General features: G+C 42.0%; 1 protein-coding gene across 24 annotated transcripts in view; it reads right to left on the bottom strand.

Moving 5' to 3' along the window:
* Lmo7 (LIM domain 7) overlaps positions 1–19,947 on the bottom strand; it is a 190,906-nt gene that overhangs the window by 44,591 nt on the left and 126,368 nt on the right. For 9 of the 24 annotated variants that reach the window (XM_075950029.1, XM_075950028.1, XM_075950030.1 and 6 more), the window contains 6 exons: positions 11,457–11,487; positions 9,935–10,048; positions 5,671–5,869; positions 2,616–2,868; positions 1,449–1,730; positions 716–916 (listed from right to left, as the gene is read on the bottom strand). In XM_075950029.1, coding sequence (XP_075806144.1) covers positions 716–916; positions 1,449–1,730; positions 2,616–2,868; positions 5,671–5,869; positions 9,935–10,048; positions 11,457–11,487 — 1,080 coding nt within the window. Of the gene's footprint in view, positions 1–715; positions 917–1,448; positions 1,731–2,615; positions 2,869–5,670; positions 5,870–9,934; positions 10,049–11,456; positions 11,488–17,727; positions 17,870–19,947 lie in introns of those variants that run through there. The other 15 variants (XM_075950035.1, XM_075950038.1, XM_075950036.1 and 12 more) reach the window with 4 other exon arrangements.

Genomic DNA, 19,947 nt, shown 5'->3' with positions numbered 1-19,947 from the left:
AGACAAATACTCAGCACTAGTCTCTGTGACTTTCCTGGGTGTCATCTAAAGACACAGCCACAGGTTAGACTTCCCAGGAAATTTGAACGCTGTCAAGGACAAGAGATGGATCTATAACTCTGATCATGTGAACCTCCCTGGGATAAGCATGGGTACCAGTCCCGGTACCAGTCCCGGTACCATCTTCCTAATTCTATTCTATTCTCCATAGTATTCTCATCCCCTCCCTAGAGAAGGATGCATGATCTTAGAAAGTGATGAGTTGGCCATCACATACTTTGCATCATAGTGCACATCATGGTCGTAAAATTAACAGAGTGATCGCGAGGCTTATAAAAGTCCTTCTGTGTTTTTAGGTTTGGAGTCTCCAGACTTACCATTCCCAGTTTCTATCTAAAAGGATTTCCTTTCTCTTCTCACAACAGTAAATTTAAACAGTTTTTTAAAAAAGCATTTTTGTAACAGGGTTTCAGAAAGAATTCATGCATATAAATACTAACTACCTTGCACGTCATTGCATTAATAGCATGTTGATTCCTATAGCCATGTGCCAACACTCTCTCATGCAGAAGGCAGTATGTTACACACTGTGCCTTTCTCCTATGTCATTCAATTTCCATGACTCAATATTTAGGGCCTAGGTTAATGTAGCAGCGGAAGCAGGCAGATAAGGTGCCCAAGGTCAGTCACAAGCAGGTAGCTCAGACAGGTGCACCTGGACTCTCTCAAAGCACCGCTGGTCCTCCTGGCTGCATGGGCGTCCTGTGACCTCATGGCACGTCTGGTGGCTAGCTCCAGCAAGAGTGAAGGTCTTTGGTAGTTGCTGGCTAACCTATTCTCTGCCTTTTCTAGTCTACTAAAAAGCGTGGCACTTCTGAGGGAGCCTGAGTCCTCATCCTCAGAGTCTGAATTCCACCTGCCATGGAGTGACGCGGAGAAAAGGGGAAAGAGAAGGAGAGAAGAAATGGAGAGTGTAAGTTCTGAAATCTATGCCAAGCTAAATACGAAAGGGGGCTTCTCAAAGGCTAGGATCTAAAGGTTTTTAATCATGCTGTTGTCATTGCTGTGTTTTAATAATAATAACATAAATCATGGGCAGTTTATTACTAAAAAATAAAAGGTGCCCCCAGGGGTACAAGTGAGCTTAAGGTAGGTCAAAAAGCCCTCTTTTGTTCCAGAGAAGGGGTTTTATTTTGAAACCTAGGCTCCTTTCGAACTTTTAATCCTCCTGCCTCAGCCTCTAGAGGAACTAGGCTTGTAGGCACGTGCCCCCATGTCCAGCCTCAGGATTAAATTTAAACATTATTTTTATAATTATGCAAGTTTTTCAGAACGTTATAGGGCAAATAAGCCTCTCTCTATCTCTAACTGAAGAAACAGGACACAGAATGTACCAGAGACTGGGACAGAGAACAAACACCAGGCCAGGGGCATGCACAAAGACAAACCTGAATCCCTGAAACTCCTTATACCATGGCTTATAAGTCTCCCTCTTTATTTTTTTCCAGCTCATCTCTTCTGGGCTCCAGCACTTGGGAAGAAACTGATCAAAAGAACCCCCTGGGCTTGGCATGACTGGACTCAACTTCCGTACATAGAGATCGTCCTTCACAAGGTTGGGTATGCGCGTTATCTTTTCTTCCTCCTCTTCCAAATAACAAGAGGAGGTTGACGTTTCGTGGACTGTGTGCCAGCGCTCCATCTTGGGACCCCAAGTCCTCCTCCGGTTACTGTTCAAAATATCCAACCACGTTAAGACACTGGGTGAGCAGTTTGTGGCACAGAACCCCAAAAGGTATTCATTCCACCTTACCCCTGTGAATGAAGCAAATTAACTCCCAGGCTCCACACCACGGCTCCTAGGACCAAATTGAGATATTACAGCAGCACCTCACTCACATTAGAGAAAAGCTAGATGTACAAGGCTGTGTTATGAGAAAGACAAATTGCAGACAGATTGGATGTTGCTTTCTCAATTCAATCAATAGCATGATAGACACTCAGATGCCGGACAAATATGTTTCTGACCTCATCAGTGTGTGTAGCCCAGAGGCTAACATATCAAAAGAAAATGCTTGAGGACAAGAGTTGAAAGCAGTAGTTTGAGAGATGAACCCCTCAGGTCTCTTTTTCACATGAAATTTACAATTGACTCAGTCATCCAAAACCACATCAGGCAAACCTTCACTCATCAACAGGGTTAGAACAGCTCTCAGAATCGCACAGCACAGCATACAAAAAGACAGATTTGGGAAATCATCCTTTGCTTTTTTGATAAATTTGGTAGGAAATTAAGGGTTTCTTTCCATGTCCACTGCTATCCACAAAAAAAGAAATATAACTGAAGGAAACACGCAGGACTCACAATGGACCACATCATTGATCCAGTGACCAGAAATACGCCAATAAACTGAGGGCATGCATCTAAAAGAAGGCCTACTCCTCAGATGCTGATGTTCTGAAACATATGTAAAATAGAGTGAAAATCCAGGTAGGAAAAGAAATCCCCATTAGTGATATGTGTTAACTACATGTTAGGAACCATTCCCTTAGCTACATTAAATAGTGCCACAGCTTCAGAAGACACACTGAACTCCATAAGCACATGGCATTACCTTGAAAATGTCCCGTCTGAGTCTGTGTACACTGGGCTTGCCCAGCTTCTTCTGTTATCCTCATTTTTGTCTGTCCTTTTCTTCCTCAGAGGCGCTGGCACGTAGGATGGCTGTTTACTTTTGTTGGGCAAGAATTGATTGAATGGTAGGGCAGACTTTGGCTCAATTGCTGAAATCCTTCGATAGGACATATCATCTTTGTTATAGTCCTGCATTTTGAGTGTGATTTCCCAGTCTGTGTCACTTTCGAAACCTATAAAGGCACAAGGACTTGCTTTACTCGCCGCCAGCGAATTCCCCCTGAGCCCCTTCCACCCAGCATAGCCTCTTCTCCCCTGTGCTGCTGCTAAAAGGCATGAATATTTTTAGAACTTTGTCAAGAAGTTGTGATAAGACCCATGGGGAAGGGCTTGCTTTGCATACTAGAGGCACACGCAGTTCAATCCCCAGTCCCCTGCTCAGTCCCTTCCTTTCCCAGCCTTCTTTGCCACAAGGATACGTTTGCTAAGATATAACCCGTGTGATAAAATCTAGAAATCCAGGAAGACAGCATAACTCAACGGGAGTTCAGAAATGTAAGAAAACGTGGGAAGCAGTCAGATTTATAGGAAGTAACAGGCAGTTGTAGAAACCAAAGGAAGACTGCACAAGTTTCAATAGTGACACCCAGACCCCTGTAAGGTCACTCATTCCAACAAGGACACTACACCACAGAAGACAGACTAGATAAAATCTGAAATCCTAACAAGTTAAAGCTTATACTCACACGGGACCACAGAAATAAAGATCTTCCCTTTCATAAGCTAAGGAACTATAGTGGGAATCAGCAATTGTGATTTAAAATTTACTTAAAAGCAAACTTAGCAACAACCACCACCAAAAAGAGCCTTTTTGATGCATTCCAATTAATAGACAGATATAAATAATAATATATTCTCTAGTTGAAAAACTAACAAACCCAGATGCTTTAAAAAATGGTAATAGAGAGAGTAACCATATAGACCCAAATGGAGTAATCTCTCCTGCCCTTCATGCTTCCTGCCTCAAGTGCCTTTAAAAAACCCAGGTAGCAGGTAAGTGTTGCTTGCTTCCTCCCAGCTGCAGAGGGCAACTCCACTCAGCTCATGGCTAATGGCTTTTAGCACGCCTTCCAGGTTGACTTGACCTAAAGGCCACTTGCCTTTGTCACCTGCCAGGCGGAATGTACAGTAAACAATGCCAGTATGGTTGAAAGGAAGTGGTCGGTCTGACACAGCTGTGTCACAGGTCGGGTGCAGGGGCAGTGAGAGCAGAAAGGGAGAATGGCTTGGCAGGCATGGCCAGGGAGACCAGAAGGCATGAAGAAAGCATGAAGCTATATCTGTTTTCTTTTGCTTTGCTTTCTTTTTAACATGTCCTAATTGAGTGAGTGAGAGAGAGAGAGACAGAGACAGAGACAGAGAAAGACAGAAAGACAGAGAGACAGAGACAGAGAGAGGCAGAGACAGAGAGACAGGGAGGGAGAGAGGGAGGAAGAGAACAAACAAACTTTTCCTTACCAAAAATGATTCAAGGAATATGAAAATCATAGACTATTTGACTGTCGAAATTTCAAACTTAAAAATCTTTCTTTTAGCTAATACACTTTTTATTTGTACAAATATCACACTTGCTTTGTTTTTATACAAAACTCATGAACTGCACAATTTCTAATCCTAAAAATATTATCCTAATTACGGTTACCACCCACTATAATTGTGTGGGCGGCAGCATTTTTAATAGAGTAATCACAGAAAAGCTTCGTTCTCCTGAAACCCACTTCCCTCCCACCACCCTACTTATAATTGCCCAGACATCTACAGTCCATAAACAAGTCCCCTTGTAATGTGACCCTCAGGCCTTCTGCTTACATCACACATCAGGTATGGGCCCCTGTGTCAAAGGAGACTCAGATCTTGCTCCACAGAGTCTCTATATTTTGAGGACAAATCCACACAGGCCGCAAACCCACAACCTTTCCTGCTGCTATTCTTCGACAGGCAAATGCAAGTTCAAACACAGCATGCCGTAAGTTCCTCGGTCAGTGAAAAGGAACATAGTGGGCTGACATTTTCAGTCTCGGGTTACAACTTTAATTACTCGGATGAACTGCAAACTTAGATTTATTTCCTTACAGATATGATCATTTTCATCTGAGCCCTGAAAAAGCCATACCTCAGTAGGGAAGGGCCAACAGAAACAGTGGCAGTAACAAAGGTCAGTTCTAAAGCCATTCAATATTTCTACTATCGCAGCTCTAAAGTCAAAGAATTTAGTTTTGCTGTCATGCTTCAGTGACTTTTAGAAAACAAACTTATTATTTGTGATATCTGAGATTTTGCATAGTAAAAGTCTGAGGCAAAATATTTCTGTCTGCAATCAACAAACCGAAAAGCCTCAAAGATGGAGCACAAGCTCACAATTAGAGATCCCATTTCACTTCTGATAATGATGATATTTAAAGCACAGAAATACTTTAAAAGGAGAAACCTGGTCTTGGAAGTGCTGGGGTTTAACCTCGAGAGTCTCCTGGATGTTGGCCATAGGCTCTATCACTGGACTATAGCCCCAGGATTTAAAATGTTATCTGTGGTTTCTGGTAAAATTAAAACAAGAAAGAAACATACTTGGAAAGTAGACTATTCACAGACCCTTATGCACTTCATGCTTAGATACGTGAGGTACCTTATTAGATAGCTTATTAGATAGCTTATTAGCCTTATTAGATAGCTATTGCTAAGCCTCTGTCTGAAGACTTTCTCACTGACAAAATTCAGTCACAGTGAACTATCTCCTCACAAGTCCTGTCCAAATATAGAAGTTTAAAAAGGGGGGGAGGGGGACTGGAATTCCTCTGAGGTATGAGGGAGGGAAAAACCAAAAATAACATTTAAAAACCACCTAATTACATGGATTTATTAAGATCTACATCTTGATGAATCTTTGAAATGGTTGCATTCCATACTTTGTCTCCTCTGCTATTTTCTCTTCAAATACAAACAAGCCAAATAAGCCTATATCCCAAGACACAACTCACCTTCCTTCCCACCTCTGAGCGTGAGATCTGAGGAGCAGCTGGTCAGTGATCTAGACCCCAAGGAGTCCAAGCTTTCAAAGGAATCTTCCCTCCTATGGCTGCCTGGAGGGGCAGGAAATTCTCCTCTGTCGGGACACCAGATATCCCCGTAGCCACTGTCGCGGCCACTTCTTTTCAGGCAGCTAGAATCTTCAAGAGCCTGAAGGAGGAACATTGTACAAAGACCAGTGAGTGAACATGAACTTTCTGGAGTGCAAACGGGCTGATTAATTAGGGAGAGAAGTTGACAGGATTTTCTTGTTCAACAAAAGAAAAAGAAATGTTAAAAGCACATCTTTTTTTTTCTCCACAAACTGTATGATAGGGGGTTATTCAAAATTCCACATAAGATACCTGAAATTATTTAATAAAGTAGGTATATAATCAATACACAAGATAAAATACTAATAAAAACAGCCCAGAAATGCTGGTCAATGATTTATATTTTTGCCTGGTAGAAGAGATGAAAAAATCAAAGAGAAAGCCATCCCAATGTAGGCATGCAAAAGGGAGGCACATCTTGAAAATGTGTCATTCTCTCTCCAGGATTTCTCTGAGGTGGTATATGTTAAACATAAGACCAGAGTGACATTCTGTTGTCCTATCTGCCCTCAAAAGGAATCCACTATCTTAAAGAGCAGTGAGGATACACATTGTGAAATTTGTTTATTTCACTGATTATGCAACTTAGATTGAGACGCTGGCAATACTGAGTCAAGGGTAGCACACATGCTGCTGATATATAAAACTTTCCTTCCTTCGGTGGAAAGAAAATAGCTATTTGGCTCTTATATAAATAAGAAATACGTGAAAATAGGGCAAAAGATATCCCACCTAGGTTTATAACTTTCGTAGAACTTTCCCAAAACAAGCCATTTTAATTAACACACCTCTGAAATTTAGTGAACCTAGCTGACCTTTGAAAAATTAGGATCTAAATGAAAACCAAAGTAAATCTCAGGTGACGAGTAAAGAACATAAGAATAACAAAACATAACATGCAAACTTGGATTGAATCATGATTTAACTTTTAAAAGCCATGAAAAATAGCGGAGAGACCACATAAAATAGAGTCAATAATCTATTGAGGATTAATTTTGATGAGATTTCTTGAGTGCTATTATAGCCATGCAGAAAAATATTCTTACTCTTGAGAGATGGACTCAGTAAATACAGGAGTGAGGCAAGGCATCTCAATTCATCTTCGAATGGTTAAGTGAAAACACAGGCAGCTGGGCAGACATTATTATGGAAAGCCAAAGTGGAAACTCTTCATCAGGTAACAATGAGGTGAGGTTTGCAGGTTATTGTCTCGGTATTTTATCACAAACACTTTCAACAGATGAAGCAGGGCTGGGTAATGCTCATGACCAGCAGCCAGCAGCTGTTTGAAGCAGATTCCTGCCTCAGATCCATCAGCTTGTGAGCCAATGTCTCGCAAGTGTTTGAAATGCCAAGAATGGCTAGTACAAAACTTCTGTATTAGCATTGAAACTTGACAACTTGGCATGGAAATGCCAGGGTCTACCTTTTCACCTGCCACTTGCAATCAAATGGGGACGCCAAGCTTAGTGTCAACAGGCTACGTCTCAAAATATAAGATCAACATTTTAAAGTCAATCTTTAGTTCCATCAGGTCTCTTGAACACATACTTTTCGAAACCTCAGTTAACACAGTTTGACCTCTGATAGCCTCAATGTTAATATGACTGACAATGAGTCATGTGACCTGTTATAAATAACTCAAGTCTGCCCCTGCAGTCTGGTTTTTGAGGACTTCACCCTAACAGGTTCCCCCCAAAGTGAGTCATCCCCAGCTTATAATCTGACTCAAATATAGCACCTTCTACTTGAATATTGTCTCAATGCTATTTCCAATTGGCTTTATCATTGCAAGTGAATTGTGAAAGTACACTTGACACAACACCTTCGTCTTAAAAGAACTGAAGCAAAACAAACGATAGGTTCACACGCCTCTTGTGTCTGCTCCCACCAGGTAAAGGAAGCATAGGACCACAACCACAGTTTTATCTACAAAAAAAAAGTCTTTGGACCATCCTGACTTCGATATGGACGACTGTGAACAGCCTTTAAAGAGGCATTCCTAGTACAAACTCTGCACTGCGATTGCTCATCCTGAGTCATTGCCATAAAAAGTGGAAAAGTCTATAAAGATCACTAGTCCACCAGCCCGTGGCCCCTGTATCTTCTAACTGCAGAGTTCCAGGGTCCAAAGAGCTGCGAAGCCAGGTTTCCCTTGTGCCCACAACTCCCTGCAATTCTCTCACCAGAGCCTCACCCTCTTCATGGCAGGGATGGATCTGCTTCCTAATCTAAGGCAGGTATGCTTGCTGGTAGATGAGTCAGTCACTCTCCAACATACAGCCCACTGTGAATGTGTGGCACTTCTGTCTCAGCTAATTCATTCAAAACAGTGCATACAGAACTGTACTTTTCTGAGTGTTTATGTACACTAACACTACACATGTGTGGCAGCACAGATGTGTGTAAGTGCTCATGCACATGCAAGCATGCGTGTGTAGAGGTCAAAGGTCATTCTCCAGTGTTGTTTTTCAAAAGGCATCCACCTTGAGTTTCTTTTGTCGTTTTATGTTTCTGAAGGTGAAAACAGGGTGTCTTACTAGTTTGTAGTTTCCCAAGTAGATTATACAACCTTGCCGGGGAGCCCCAGAAATCCTCCTGTCCTTGCCTCCTCAGTGCTGGGATTACGAGTGTGTATCACCACACTCTGCTTTATTGCATGGATTCGGGGTCAGACTCATGTCCGCATGCTTGCACGAGCATTTTACCACCCGAGCTGTCTTCCCAGAGCTAAAAAGCTATCAAGTCCTTACAATTAAAGGAAATAAGTGTGTAATCCCATCTCTCTTTATAATATGCACATGGCCGGATGCAGGCCAAGTATTTTTAAAGACGTGGATAGATATAGGAGAAGGTAATAATTTTTATCATGTCCAAATACTTTTCTGTTCTGATCATAACTAACATTTATTTCATCCTCATTGTGAGAATGAAATCTGTCAGAAACATTCACTATGTTTTGTATTTAATCATCAGAAAAACCTCACAAAGCAAGTACTAAGTACTAATATGTAGACAGTATTTTATCATTTTGAGCATCTATCTTTTTCCAATTATTATAAAAGCCCTGGTTGAATAGTTCCACAGAGAAATTAGTTTTCCACTAGGCTCCTATAAATGAAGATTTTCTTGACAAAACAAAAATCACTATGCTTTGCCCTCAGTGCCTGGCCCTTCTCAAATAGTGCACAAGGCTTAAAAGCCTGTTACAATGATCCCGGGATATGAAAGAACAAAATCATAGAGAAAAGCAAAGGCTCTGGGCTTGGCAGTTAAGAGCACCTGCTGCTCTCGTTCAGTTCCCAGCAACCATGTCAGGCAGCTTGCAATCCTGCATAACTCCAGGGCAGCTGAGGGCCTATTCTGGCCACCAAGGTCACTAGCATTCTTATATGTATACGTGTGTGTGTGTGTGTGTGTGTGTGATTACAAATAAAAAACTAAAAGTGAAAAAACAAGGGTTATAACTTTAAAATCTCCCTAGGAGACAACCACAAGTAATGCCTTCAAAATTCCAGCAGTTGGGAGATAGAGGCAGGAGGATTAGGAATTCAAATATCACCCTGGATACATAGCAAGTTCTGAATAGCCTTGATTACTTGAGAGTGTCTTAAAACAAAAAACAAAACAAAAACCTTTATCAAGTTCCACTTAATACGTATTATTCCTCAATGAACACTGGCTGCATGAAGATATTGGAATGAGGTCACTAGATAATTACCCATGACAAGAACAGAATAATAGAAAGAAACTCAGTAACTCCTATAAACATGAATAGCCCTAAAATGCCTTTTTACTGCAAATTGAGTTCACAGTGAGTATAGAAACAGTTAAGTTATATTGTATATAAAAAGCAATGGATGTGTCATCAAATTACCTAAAATTAAGGACATAAAATTCTATACCTTGAACCTACCCTGGCACAGATAACAAACTTCTTGAAAGAAGCACATTAAGCCAGAGAACAAGTAACCAACCTGCCTGTGTATCCCTGTCTAGGAAGGAGCACAGGCAAGCTCCATGTCTGCTGTAGAGGAGCCTTGGGAGTAGAAGGGACGAGCATGATGACGTAGGCACACACATCACAGTCTTTGTTTCATACAGGTGGGGCTGGTTTCCTTACCTTGGTCAAAGCCTGGCCCAACAGAGTCTCAAAAGCTTTCAGATTGAGATAGGGACCATTATAGTAGGGGTTGTTTTGTGCTTTTCTTCCCAGCCAGTACAAAGTTATCAAAACCTAGATGAAAAGAACAAGAACAGTGGGTTGGTAACCAAGTGCCAGTTCAACCACAGGTAGGCAAATTGTAGCTCATAAATGATACTTTAAAGTTGAAAAGCAGACTCTTAAATCTATGATATGGAATGCAGCCATTAAAAAAATCATAATTATTCTTGATATATTTTATTATTTCAGAATGGGTTCTCGGACCAAAAGTCACAGAACTTAATAGACAATCATGCACCCTACTTTTGGGAGGAAGAAAAAAAAATAGGAGAAAAACATGCGGGTTGGTGACATAACTCAGGAGGTAGAATGCTTACTCAGCATGCAGGGAGTCCTGGGCTTTCCCCAGCATGGCATGAAACTGGGTCTGGTGGTTCATAACTGGACCCTCATCACTTGGAGAATGGAGGCAAGAGGACCAGAAGAAGTTCAAAGGTCATATGCCTACATGGAACAGATTGAGCTACATGACAGACTGTCTCGTAAAACAGGTAAGTCTAAAGTGCAAGAGAAACGTGTGTGTGTGTGTGTGTGTGTGTGTGTGTGTGTGTGTGTAAGAGAGAGAGACAGAGAATGCACACAGGTTCACAGATGTAGAGGGAACAGGACACCTTCCAGAAGCTGGCTCTCAATTTATACGTTTGTTTTGAGGCAGGGCCTTCTCTAGTTGCTTGATGTTCCACAGTGTATGCCTGGCACGAGTTTCCTTGTGATTCCTCCTGTCTCTGACTCCAACCTCACCCTAAGAGTTCTGCAAATACATACACACTACTGTATTCAGCTTTTTCCGTGGGTTTCAGGGATCAAACTCAGACCACTAGGCTTGCACAGCAAGCTCTTCTGAACCCACTGAGGCACCATCCTGGGCCACAAGGAAAACATTTTATGTCAATAATTTCCTGATAAAACTACCTAATAAACACCTAAAGTCAATAATTCTCAGCTTGCTTGATGAGCATATTTTTAAATAAAGCTGCTACTTTTAGATAGTCTTCTATAATTGTGCAATATCAAGGACATGGTATCAGCATATACTCAATAAGCGTCCTTAAGCCATCATGTTGTCCCTTAATGTCTAACTTGATAATCTCCTGATTGCTCCCCTAAAACTTTGAAATTGAGTTTGATGTTTATAAATTAGAAACACAACAACCAATCTCTGAAACCTAATCTCTCCTATGCTGGAGTCAGGTCTACACAAAATATAATACATATAGTGTATGTATTATAATTCATTGTTAGATATATATATATATGCTATGTATAGAATATATATAACAACATTTAGACTCTAACTGGTTGGTTTCTAGGTAAATTTTAATCAGAAGAAATGACACAGAGTATATTCTTAGTAAATTCTTATGATTTTACAGAACGTAATGGAAAAACTATTTATAAAACTCCATTAAATAAAACTTACATTTTTCAATCTCCTGTCAGTCTCTTCTTGCCTGTAAAAAAAGAGAGAACATATTGATTATATCCATGAACCTTAAATCATTAACTATAAGTCAAATTCATTTTCATTATAAGGTCCATCAGTATTAAAATCATCTTGGATACTCAAAACTCTTAGAGCACAAAGCACAAGAATTTTCCATAGCCATTGATCTAATATTACAGTGAGTTTTCCTAAATGATAATAATAATAAAGCCATTTGCTCCATTTCTTGTTTTATCCATGATGGTCTGATGAATTATTCGGTTTTCTGTAAGTAGTATTTAAACGCAACCTGAAGACTCTAAGCAGAAATCAAAGCACACATATGACAGGAAAATTGGGAAGCTCCCAACTGGGAGGAGAGAAACAAGCGAACGGCTTTGCACTGAGCTTTCCCTCTGCTGTCCACAGGTTTTCCCCCAAGGAAACCCTCTGCACACTGCTGAGAAAACCTGGACCTGCAGAAAATGAAAATTTCAGTTTTAAAAATGGGCCGTGAAGCAGGAATGGGATCTGATGGCTTTGACCCCATTACTGGTGAGGGAGAAATAGGCAAATGTCTGAGAGTTCAAGGTCCCTAGGTCTAGAGAATTCCAACCAGAGCTAGTTAGTGATACCTTATCTCAAAAAAAAAAAAAATGCAGCCAGTAACTTTGACCTGAAGAGTCTGAATTCTATTACAGACATGCTGGACATTTTTGTTGGCCTGTAAAAGAGCAAGTGCTTATGAAAACGTCAAAAGGAAGCAGTAGCACATCAGTTTTGAAGAGACTGAATAGTGTGTAACAGACAGATTGGGCCTCTCTCAAGCACTGATGTATTTCCATCATTAGCAACACAAGGCGTCAGTGAGAACCACACTGCAGAAACCTGAGCTAGATGGCATCGGAGCTAGCTTTTCAGCATAACTGTAAGTAGCAAAGGAAAAAATAGTCACACGTATTTGTTGTCAACATATATGGAATATATTCCATGCATCAAGCATGTAGCGTGTATAACACACATCCACTCATACAGAGAAAAAGAAAGGCGGGGTGAGAGTGAATACAGAGACGAAAGCTGAACTCAGCTTTCCAGGATCTACCAGTTCCTTTTCACAGACCAAACATGGAACAAAATAAGCTCATGTAACTCCTATCCCACCCTCAAAAACAAAAACCACCAACAGGAAAATCCATAACCCCTCACATTGCTGCTAGAAACAGCTGATGGATTTATACTGCGATCCTATTTGTTAGCATCAACTTAAAGTAAATATGCCCATAGCCCACAACCCAGTAATTCCATTTCCAGGTTAACGCTCAAGAACAATGTTTTTATTGTTTAGCAAAAATCATACACGGGAGACTTCCCAGCAGCCTTATGTTATGGAATATGTACACGGTGAAGCACTAGACGGCAGTGGGATTAACAGTCTGCAGCTTTGTTTGACTGTATAGTTCAGTATCACAAGCAACGGAAAGAGAAGAGTACAGATAACATGGATAGATTAATATAAAAGTACTAAAACAAGCAAAGCAAAAGGAAAATCCACCGCTAGGCTCAAGACAGTGTTTGGTACCCTCGGGATAGAGAATGGGAGGGGCAGTGACAGAGAGCTGGGCTTCTCCAATACTGGGAATCTGAATTTCAGGCTGGACACTGGTTACCTGTGTTTTCCTTCCAAGGAATTTCAACCTGTAAATTTATCAGTTCATGGGTTATTTGTTAGATGAAAGTTCTGGAATCAAACTCAACACTTCGTGCTTGCAGGGCAATAAGTTTACCAACTGAGCCATCTTCTGAGCCATTGGAAGTCGAGCTGGGAGTTATACAATACCTATGTTTTTGTCTGTGTACTGTACTTCAAAACACTAATCTGGAGAAATTTCACAGCCGAAGTACTCAAATTATAATTTATGTCTTCAATTAAGAGAAAGTCATCTTGTAAAGATGAACAGCATTCTGTTTTGGAACTCGAAGTAGAAATATCACTAGAAACTATTGTGAACTCACAGGCTTTTGTTCTAACGATAATCAATGTATCACTTCAAATAGGAAATTAGCCAAAGTACAGAAGTACCATGTAGTCTTAAAGATTTGTGGGTCTTGTGGTGATTCATTATGCCAATAGCCTTGGGATGCCAGCCTTAGGGCGTGGCTTCCTGTCTGCCACTGTGACCACTTAAGAAGGAGAGAGAGATGTCACACACTCTCTTGGGTTGTAAAGACTGGGTTAGGTGGTATGAAGCAGTGTGTGATAGGTCCAAGCAACCCTGGGCAAAATAGAAGGACTCTGCAACTCGTTATACCTTGTCCTATATCCATGAATCTGTTCCCCCATTGCACCACTTCATAAATTTTTATATATTTGTGGTTCACATTACAGGGCCTCAGAGAATGATCCCACTTTTATCATAAGCACACTTGAGCATCAGGAATCATAGAGCCCTTCTGAAAGCCTACCTCCTTTCAATAGCTTGCAATAATCGTTTCCAATCCATCTGGCTGTGCCTTTTTTATAATGATAAGCAATCTTTGGAAACACAAGGCAAGGCTGGTCATGTGTCCGTGTGCAGTGACCTTGCATTTCTGCCCTTCACTTTACATTCCTTTCTAAGTATGAACATTTACAACGTGCCCCAGAACACAAAGACACACAGGCCAGCCAAATTATCCTCCTATCGCTGAAACACGTAATACCAGGAATTCACATGGCCCTAGATTGCTGGAGCAGAGTTCACGCTGACACACACACACCCCAGTGGGTGGCCACAAGGCACAGCCCTAGACCTTTTAAATTAACAAGTAGAGAGAGGAAGCTCAAGGTAACAAGTCACAGCCAGAAACTGAAAGTAAAGTGTGCCTGCCTGAGTGACTCCACCAGTGCCATTGTGTCTAAAGTGGGCACGGCATGACACCATCTGAAGGAGGGAGCATTGTAGGGACTGAAGTAGGTCCCATGGGCTATCTCTATTTTCTTAGACCATTTCATCTCAGAGTTTTCATTTCTTATCGATAATCTAGAGATAAAGAGGAAATAAACAAAGTAGGAATGTTAACCTCCTCAAGACTAGTCCTCGGACTATGGCCCAGGGAGGGAAGGCCCTCTTCTCTCCTCTCTTCCCACAAGAGCCTCCTAGTGAAGTCCTGGGCTGCACTCAGACATTTAAGTTACAACTAGCCTAATACGACACTCCCAAACCTCACCTTACCCTCTTCTTATCCTATATCTTCAGCCTGCATGGGTATGTTTTTGTGGTGCTGAGAATCAAACCTGGGCCTTCATGGTAGGCAAGCATTCTGTCATTGAATGGCTTCTCTAGTCCTGTATTTTTTAAAAATGTTTTTGACCAATACGAGCATAAAAAGTTCTGTAAGGTTCTGCTCACTGCTCTCTCTAGTACAAGAATAAAGGGTCTACCTACTTGGAAACGCATAAAAATATTTCATATGCTCAGCATAATGCAAGACACACAAATGTTCCCATTTGTCGATGCATTTGTCTGACTTTGGAAAGGCAAGTTGTCAAGAAAAGGTTTAAAACAAATACCCAGAACAGTGGTTCTCGATCTTCCTAATATTTCAACCCTTTAATAGTTTCTCGTGTCGTGGTGACCCCCTCAACCATATAATTATTTTTGTTGCTACTTCATAATTGTAATTTTACTACTGTTATGAATTGTAACGTAAATATATGTGTTTTCCAATGGTCTTAAGTGGCCCCTGCCAAAGGGTTGGTTGACCACCAAAGGGGTCGTGACCCACAGGTTGAGAACCACTGACCTAGGTGCTCTTGAATGTTCATATGATGTTGAAAAAAAATCAAATTGCATCAGCTTACTTTTAACATTTATCCAATTTTACTCAAATTTCACTGCTGCTCACAGTTAGGGTTGAAGGACATACAACCGTGAACACCCCTATGGAGATCATAGGAGGACACTAGGCATCTTTTGCTATGGTTCTGCACCTCACTGTCTGGAGACAGGGTCTGTCACTGAACCAAAACCTTATTTTTTAGATGAGTAGCTACCTTGCCAGTAAACTCTTGGAACCCAAGACTCCAAGGCTAGTGTTCCAGGCCCAAACAGCCATGCAGACATTTCCAGTTGGGTGCTGGGAATTCAAACTCAGGTCCCCATGCTCACAGAGCTACACTGAGCCACCTCCCCAGCCTCCAGGTTTCCTCTGACACTGCAGTCAAACCCAGTTCTGCAAAGCCACGTATCAATAACCAAACCAGAGACACACAAAAACAGGAAAGCAGGCCAGAACTTGCGTGGTGATAGTAGGAAAAAATAGACATATAAATAAATATTTCTGTAAATAGGATAAAGGGATAATATTCATATAATATTCAAAACTGACTATCTCAAATACAGAGATATCCCTTATTTAATCCCCAGACCAGGCCATATCTTTAAATACAATATTTAATATTCACAAAATAGCAAGCAGAGCTAGCTGCTCCATTGTGTTAATTGAATAGTACTAGAAATCCCTTTGCTGCCTGACCAAGGATTGGCACACCTTTATCTATCACGACCCTCCAAACTGTGCCAGCTGTGGGTTCACACAGCTGTCAATCATCTGACCCTAGCAGCTACATAGTATGTACAGAACTTCAAAGCCATAGCATTGGTCCTCTCCTTACTACTCAAAGATTTTAAACTGGTCTGAATCAATAAAGAAGTACATTTTAATCAGATCAGGAAAATAGAGGTCCACCCAGATGCTCTGACTCTGCTGAAGAGCTGTGATGTGAGATCCCCCCATGGGGAGCCAACTTGGCTCAGAAGGCCCTTCTTGGGGTACCCTTGCTCCCCTTTAATCATCTGTGAGAAACTGGTCTTGTGAGCTCACCACTCCAAATCCTCGCCTGTCAAACAGGAACCTAGTCTAACTGGGAATCAATTAGATTCAAACTTCTTAACCCTGGCCCGGCGGGGAAATGAACATTTCAATGCTGTCTCTAATTGTCACATTTACCTCAACTGGCCTATTGGATTAAGAGTAGTAGCTGGGAGCTGGTCACCTTTTCCCTTACTTTCCCCTACACAGAAGCCTCTCCCCCGCCCCGCCCCGCCCCGCCCCCGAAAAGACATAATTTTCAATACTCTTTCATAGCATACTTTCTCTGACTTCCTAATATGGATATCTTTAAATGATGATCAGAAATTACATCTAGAAGAATGTGAACACAGGGTGAGGCACCCAGGTACGATCATCATCCACGTATCTTCACTGGCACCATGCCAACCCTCTCCACCCATCCTGAGGTTACCAGAGCCTGCTGTGGCTGAATGTCCTTTAATTTTTCCAGAACTTCATCACTGGAGGGGAGAAATATCTAGACAGCCGAGAAGCCCTCTTCCATCATATATGATAGCTGCTTGAGAGCAAAATGTTAACTGAAGAGATCATAATTCGCCAGTGGGTGCCAGCCAGTGGCATTCTACTGCTCCATCCAAAGTAGCTCTAAAAGTCCTTCAAAGCATGAACTCTGGGCCCACACACTGAACATACCACAACCTTGCCTGCTCACCTCAGGGATGGGGAAACTGGAGCCAGCCCAGCCTGTGCTTTACCAGAGAATTCCTCATGGGACTGACAAGGACAGGGTCTGAGGGCTTGTGGTATTTTCACTCACAGAGCTAGCCTAGCTGGTTAAGGGCCAAGAGATAGGAGGAAATTACCTCACAAGTCAGGCTCCACAGCATCTGACACAGAATCCCCCCTTCCTCTGATTTTCTCCATGACTCAGGACTCGTTTTTCACTCAAGACACCACCCAGTCTCACATGCTACAGAAAGGCCCAATCTCCCACTTGGACCCAACACCTTAATTCCCTAAGAGATGACTCCTCCTCCCAAACTATCTCGTCTCCCCAATTCTCAACCTCCGCTTTCAAGGTCAATCTCGGTTATCATCAAAGGTAGCTCTGACCGTACCATTCCCCAGGAAAACATGCAACCAAAGACTGATGGTGGAATTCATCATGTAAAGTGGAAAAAAATCCCTTCCCAGGCAGAAACTTAACACAGTAGAAAGTCTGGCTTACCACCAAGGAGATATCTCAGCAGGTGAGGGCTCTTCTTGCCCAGACTGATTAACTAAACTCCATCCCTGGATCCCACAGGATGGAAGAAGGGAACCAACTCCCACTTGTTTCCCTCCAACCTCCATAAGCTCACCATGGTACACAAAGACCCTTCTCTCCATTTACATAAATTAAAAAATAAATAATTTTTAAAAATCCTGGTCCCACCTACCACCAATCAAAGCCTCCAATCCAGGCCTCTTCTGTCCAAACAAAAAGTAAATCTTGACAAATTCTTGCTGTTCTCCCAGGAGCTCTGCACAGTCACATACCAGGTTCAGTCTCCTCCTTGCTACCAGAATAAGTTTCCTTGGCTCCCTCTGCTAGAAGAGTAAGTGCAGCCGATCAAATGCTTATATCCCCAGGGTATTTCCCAGAGCAAAGCCAGGAAGCTTCCTGGAGACCCAGCCCAGCCTGGCCCTGCCCTGGGTGGCACCAGCTGACCTGGGTGTTGCCTTTTGGGAAACTATGTTGACATCAGAGAAGCTGACCTCCCTAGATACTTGGTCTCTCTCCAAACCACCAAGTAATCTCTACTTTCCAACTGCTGCTTCCAGTGCTGGACACCTGTTCACCACTTTAAAAAGAGAAATTAATAAAAAGACAAAGAGGAATGAGGTCCTGAAGGCTGATTTCCACAGGAATCCAAAAGAAGAAAAATGGGAGCAGACAGTATGTGGTTTAAACACACTAGATATGCCGGAGGGGAGGGTGGAGGCAGGGCGGGGGGAGACAGCAGGGACAACTCAAACAGATGTGCTCCCAAGGATGGGGTGGCTGTGCCTGTTCTGTGTTCCTAGGACAGAACACAGACAGGGTCAATTATGAGTTCATTTCCTACTCTTCTGGAGGTTTGGAAGTCTAAGGTATAGAGACCCAGCATCTAGAGAGATGGAACGTGAGAAAGAAGAGGTAGAGGAAAAGAAGAGAAGGGAACCAAGCAACTCCTTTCATCAGAACTGCTCCTACTCTCTCTAATCCACCCCAGTAACTGCATCACCCAACCATCCTGGAGAGCAGAGCCATGGCACCAGAAGGATCCTACTCCCAAAACTACTGCTTCTGCATTGAAGCTAAGTTCCCAAGAGTTTGGGAGACACGAATCATAGTAAGGAACATCATTTGTGCTTGTATATCTTTGTGTGTGTATGTATGTATGTGTGTGTGTATGTATGAGTGGTGAGTATGTGTGCATGTATAAATGGCGTGCATGGGTCCATATACATGTGTGTATGTCTGTGTGTATGTCGGTGCAGTATGTGTATGGGTGCAGATATATACATATGGATTTATATAACGTGCATATATGGTATATGTTTATATGCACATATTTGTGTACATGTATATTTCTGTGTATACATTATGTATATATTTATGTTTGTTTATATGCGTGTTATAGTATGTATTGTATTACATTTGGATGTGTTTATGTTTGTGCATATATGCTTGTGTGTGTTATATGGTATGTGTATGGGCTGTATGTACTATATGTATGAGTTGTATATATTAAAATGTGTTTGTATGTACATATGTTATATGTATACTATATGTATGGCATGTGTACGTGGTACGTGCTTATAAGCTCAAGAGCATAGGGAGCCCAGCACAAGACCCCAGGTGTCTTCAGCAATAGCTCTGCCTCACTGTCTTGAGCTAAGGTCTCTGTCTTAATCTGAGTTTTTATTGCTATGAAGAGACACCACGACCACAGCAACATTTAAAGAAGTAACTTACTATTTCAGAGGTTTAGTCCCTTAACATCATAGTGTGTCATGACAGGATGCAGGCAGATATGGTATGGAGAGAATCCTACATCTTGATCCACAGGCAACAGGAAGCGAACTGAGATACTGGGTGTGGCTTGAACATACATGAGACCTCAAAGCTCACCTCCACAGTGACACACTTCCTTCAACAAAGCCACACCTCCTCATAGTGCCACTCCTGACACACTTCCTACAAAGCCACACCTCCTCATAGTGCCACTCCTGACACACTTCCTTCAACAAAGCCACACCTCCTCATAGTGCCACTCCTGACACACTTCCTACAAAGCCACACCTCCTCATAGTGCCACTCCTGACACACTTCCTACAAAGCCACACCTCCTCATAGTGCCACTCCTGACACACTTCCTACAAAGCCACACCTCCTCATAGTGCCACTCCTGACACACTTCCTACAAAGCCACACCTCCTCATAGTGCCACTCCTGACACACTTCCTACAAAGCCACACCTCCTCATAGTGCCACTCCTGACACACTTCCTACAACAAAGCCACACCTCCTCATAGTGCCACTCCAAATGAGCTTTTGGGGGCAATTACATTTAAACTACCATAGCCTCTCACTGAACCCAAAGCTCCCCTTTTCATCTAGGCTGGCTGG

This window comes from Microtus pennsylvanicus, chromosome 15 (assembly GCF_037038515.1).
Source record: "Microtus pennsylvanicus isolate mMicPen1 chromosome 15, mMicPen1.hap1, whole genome shotgun sequence".
Lineage (NCBI taxonomy): Eukaryota > Metazoa > Chordata > Mammalia > Rodentia > Cricetidae > Microtus > Microtus pennsylvanicus.
The sequence above is the reverse complement of the archived record's forward strand: the minus strand, read 5'-3'. Positions and strand labels throughout refer to the sequence as shown.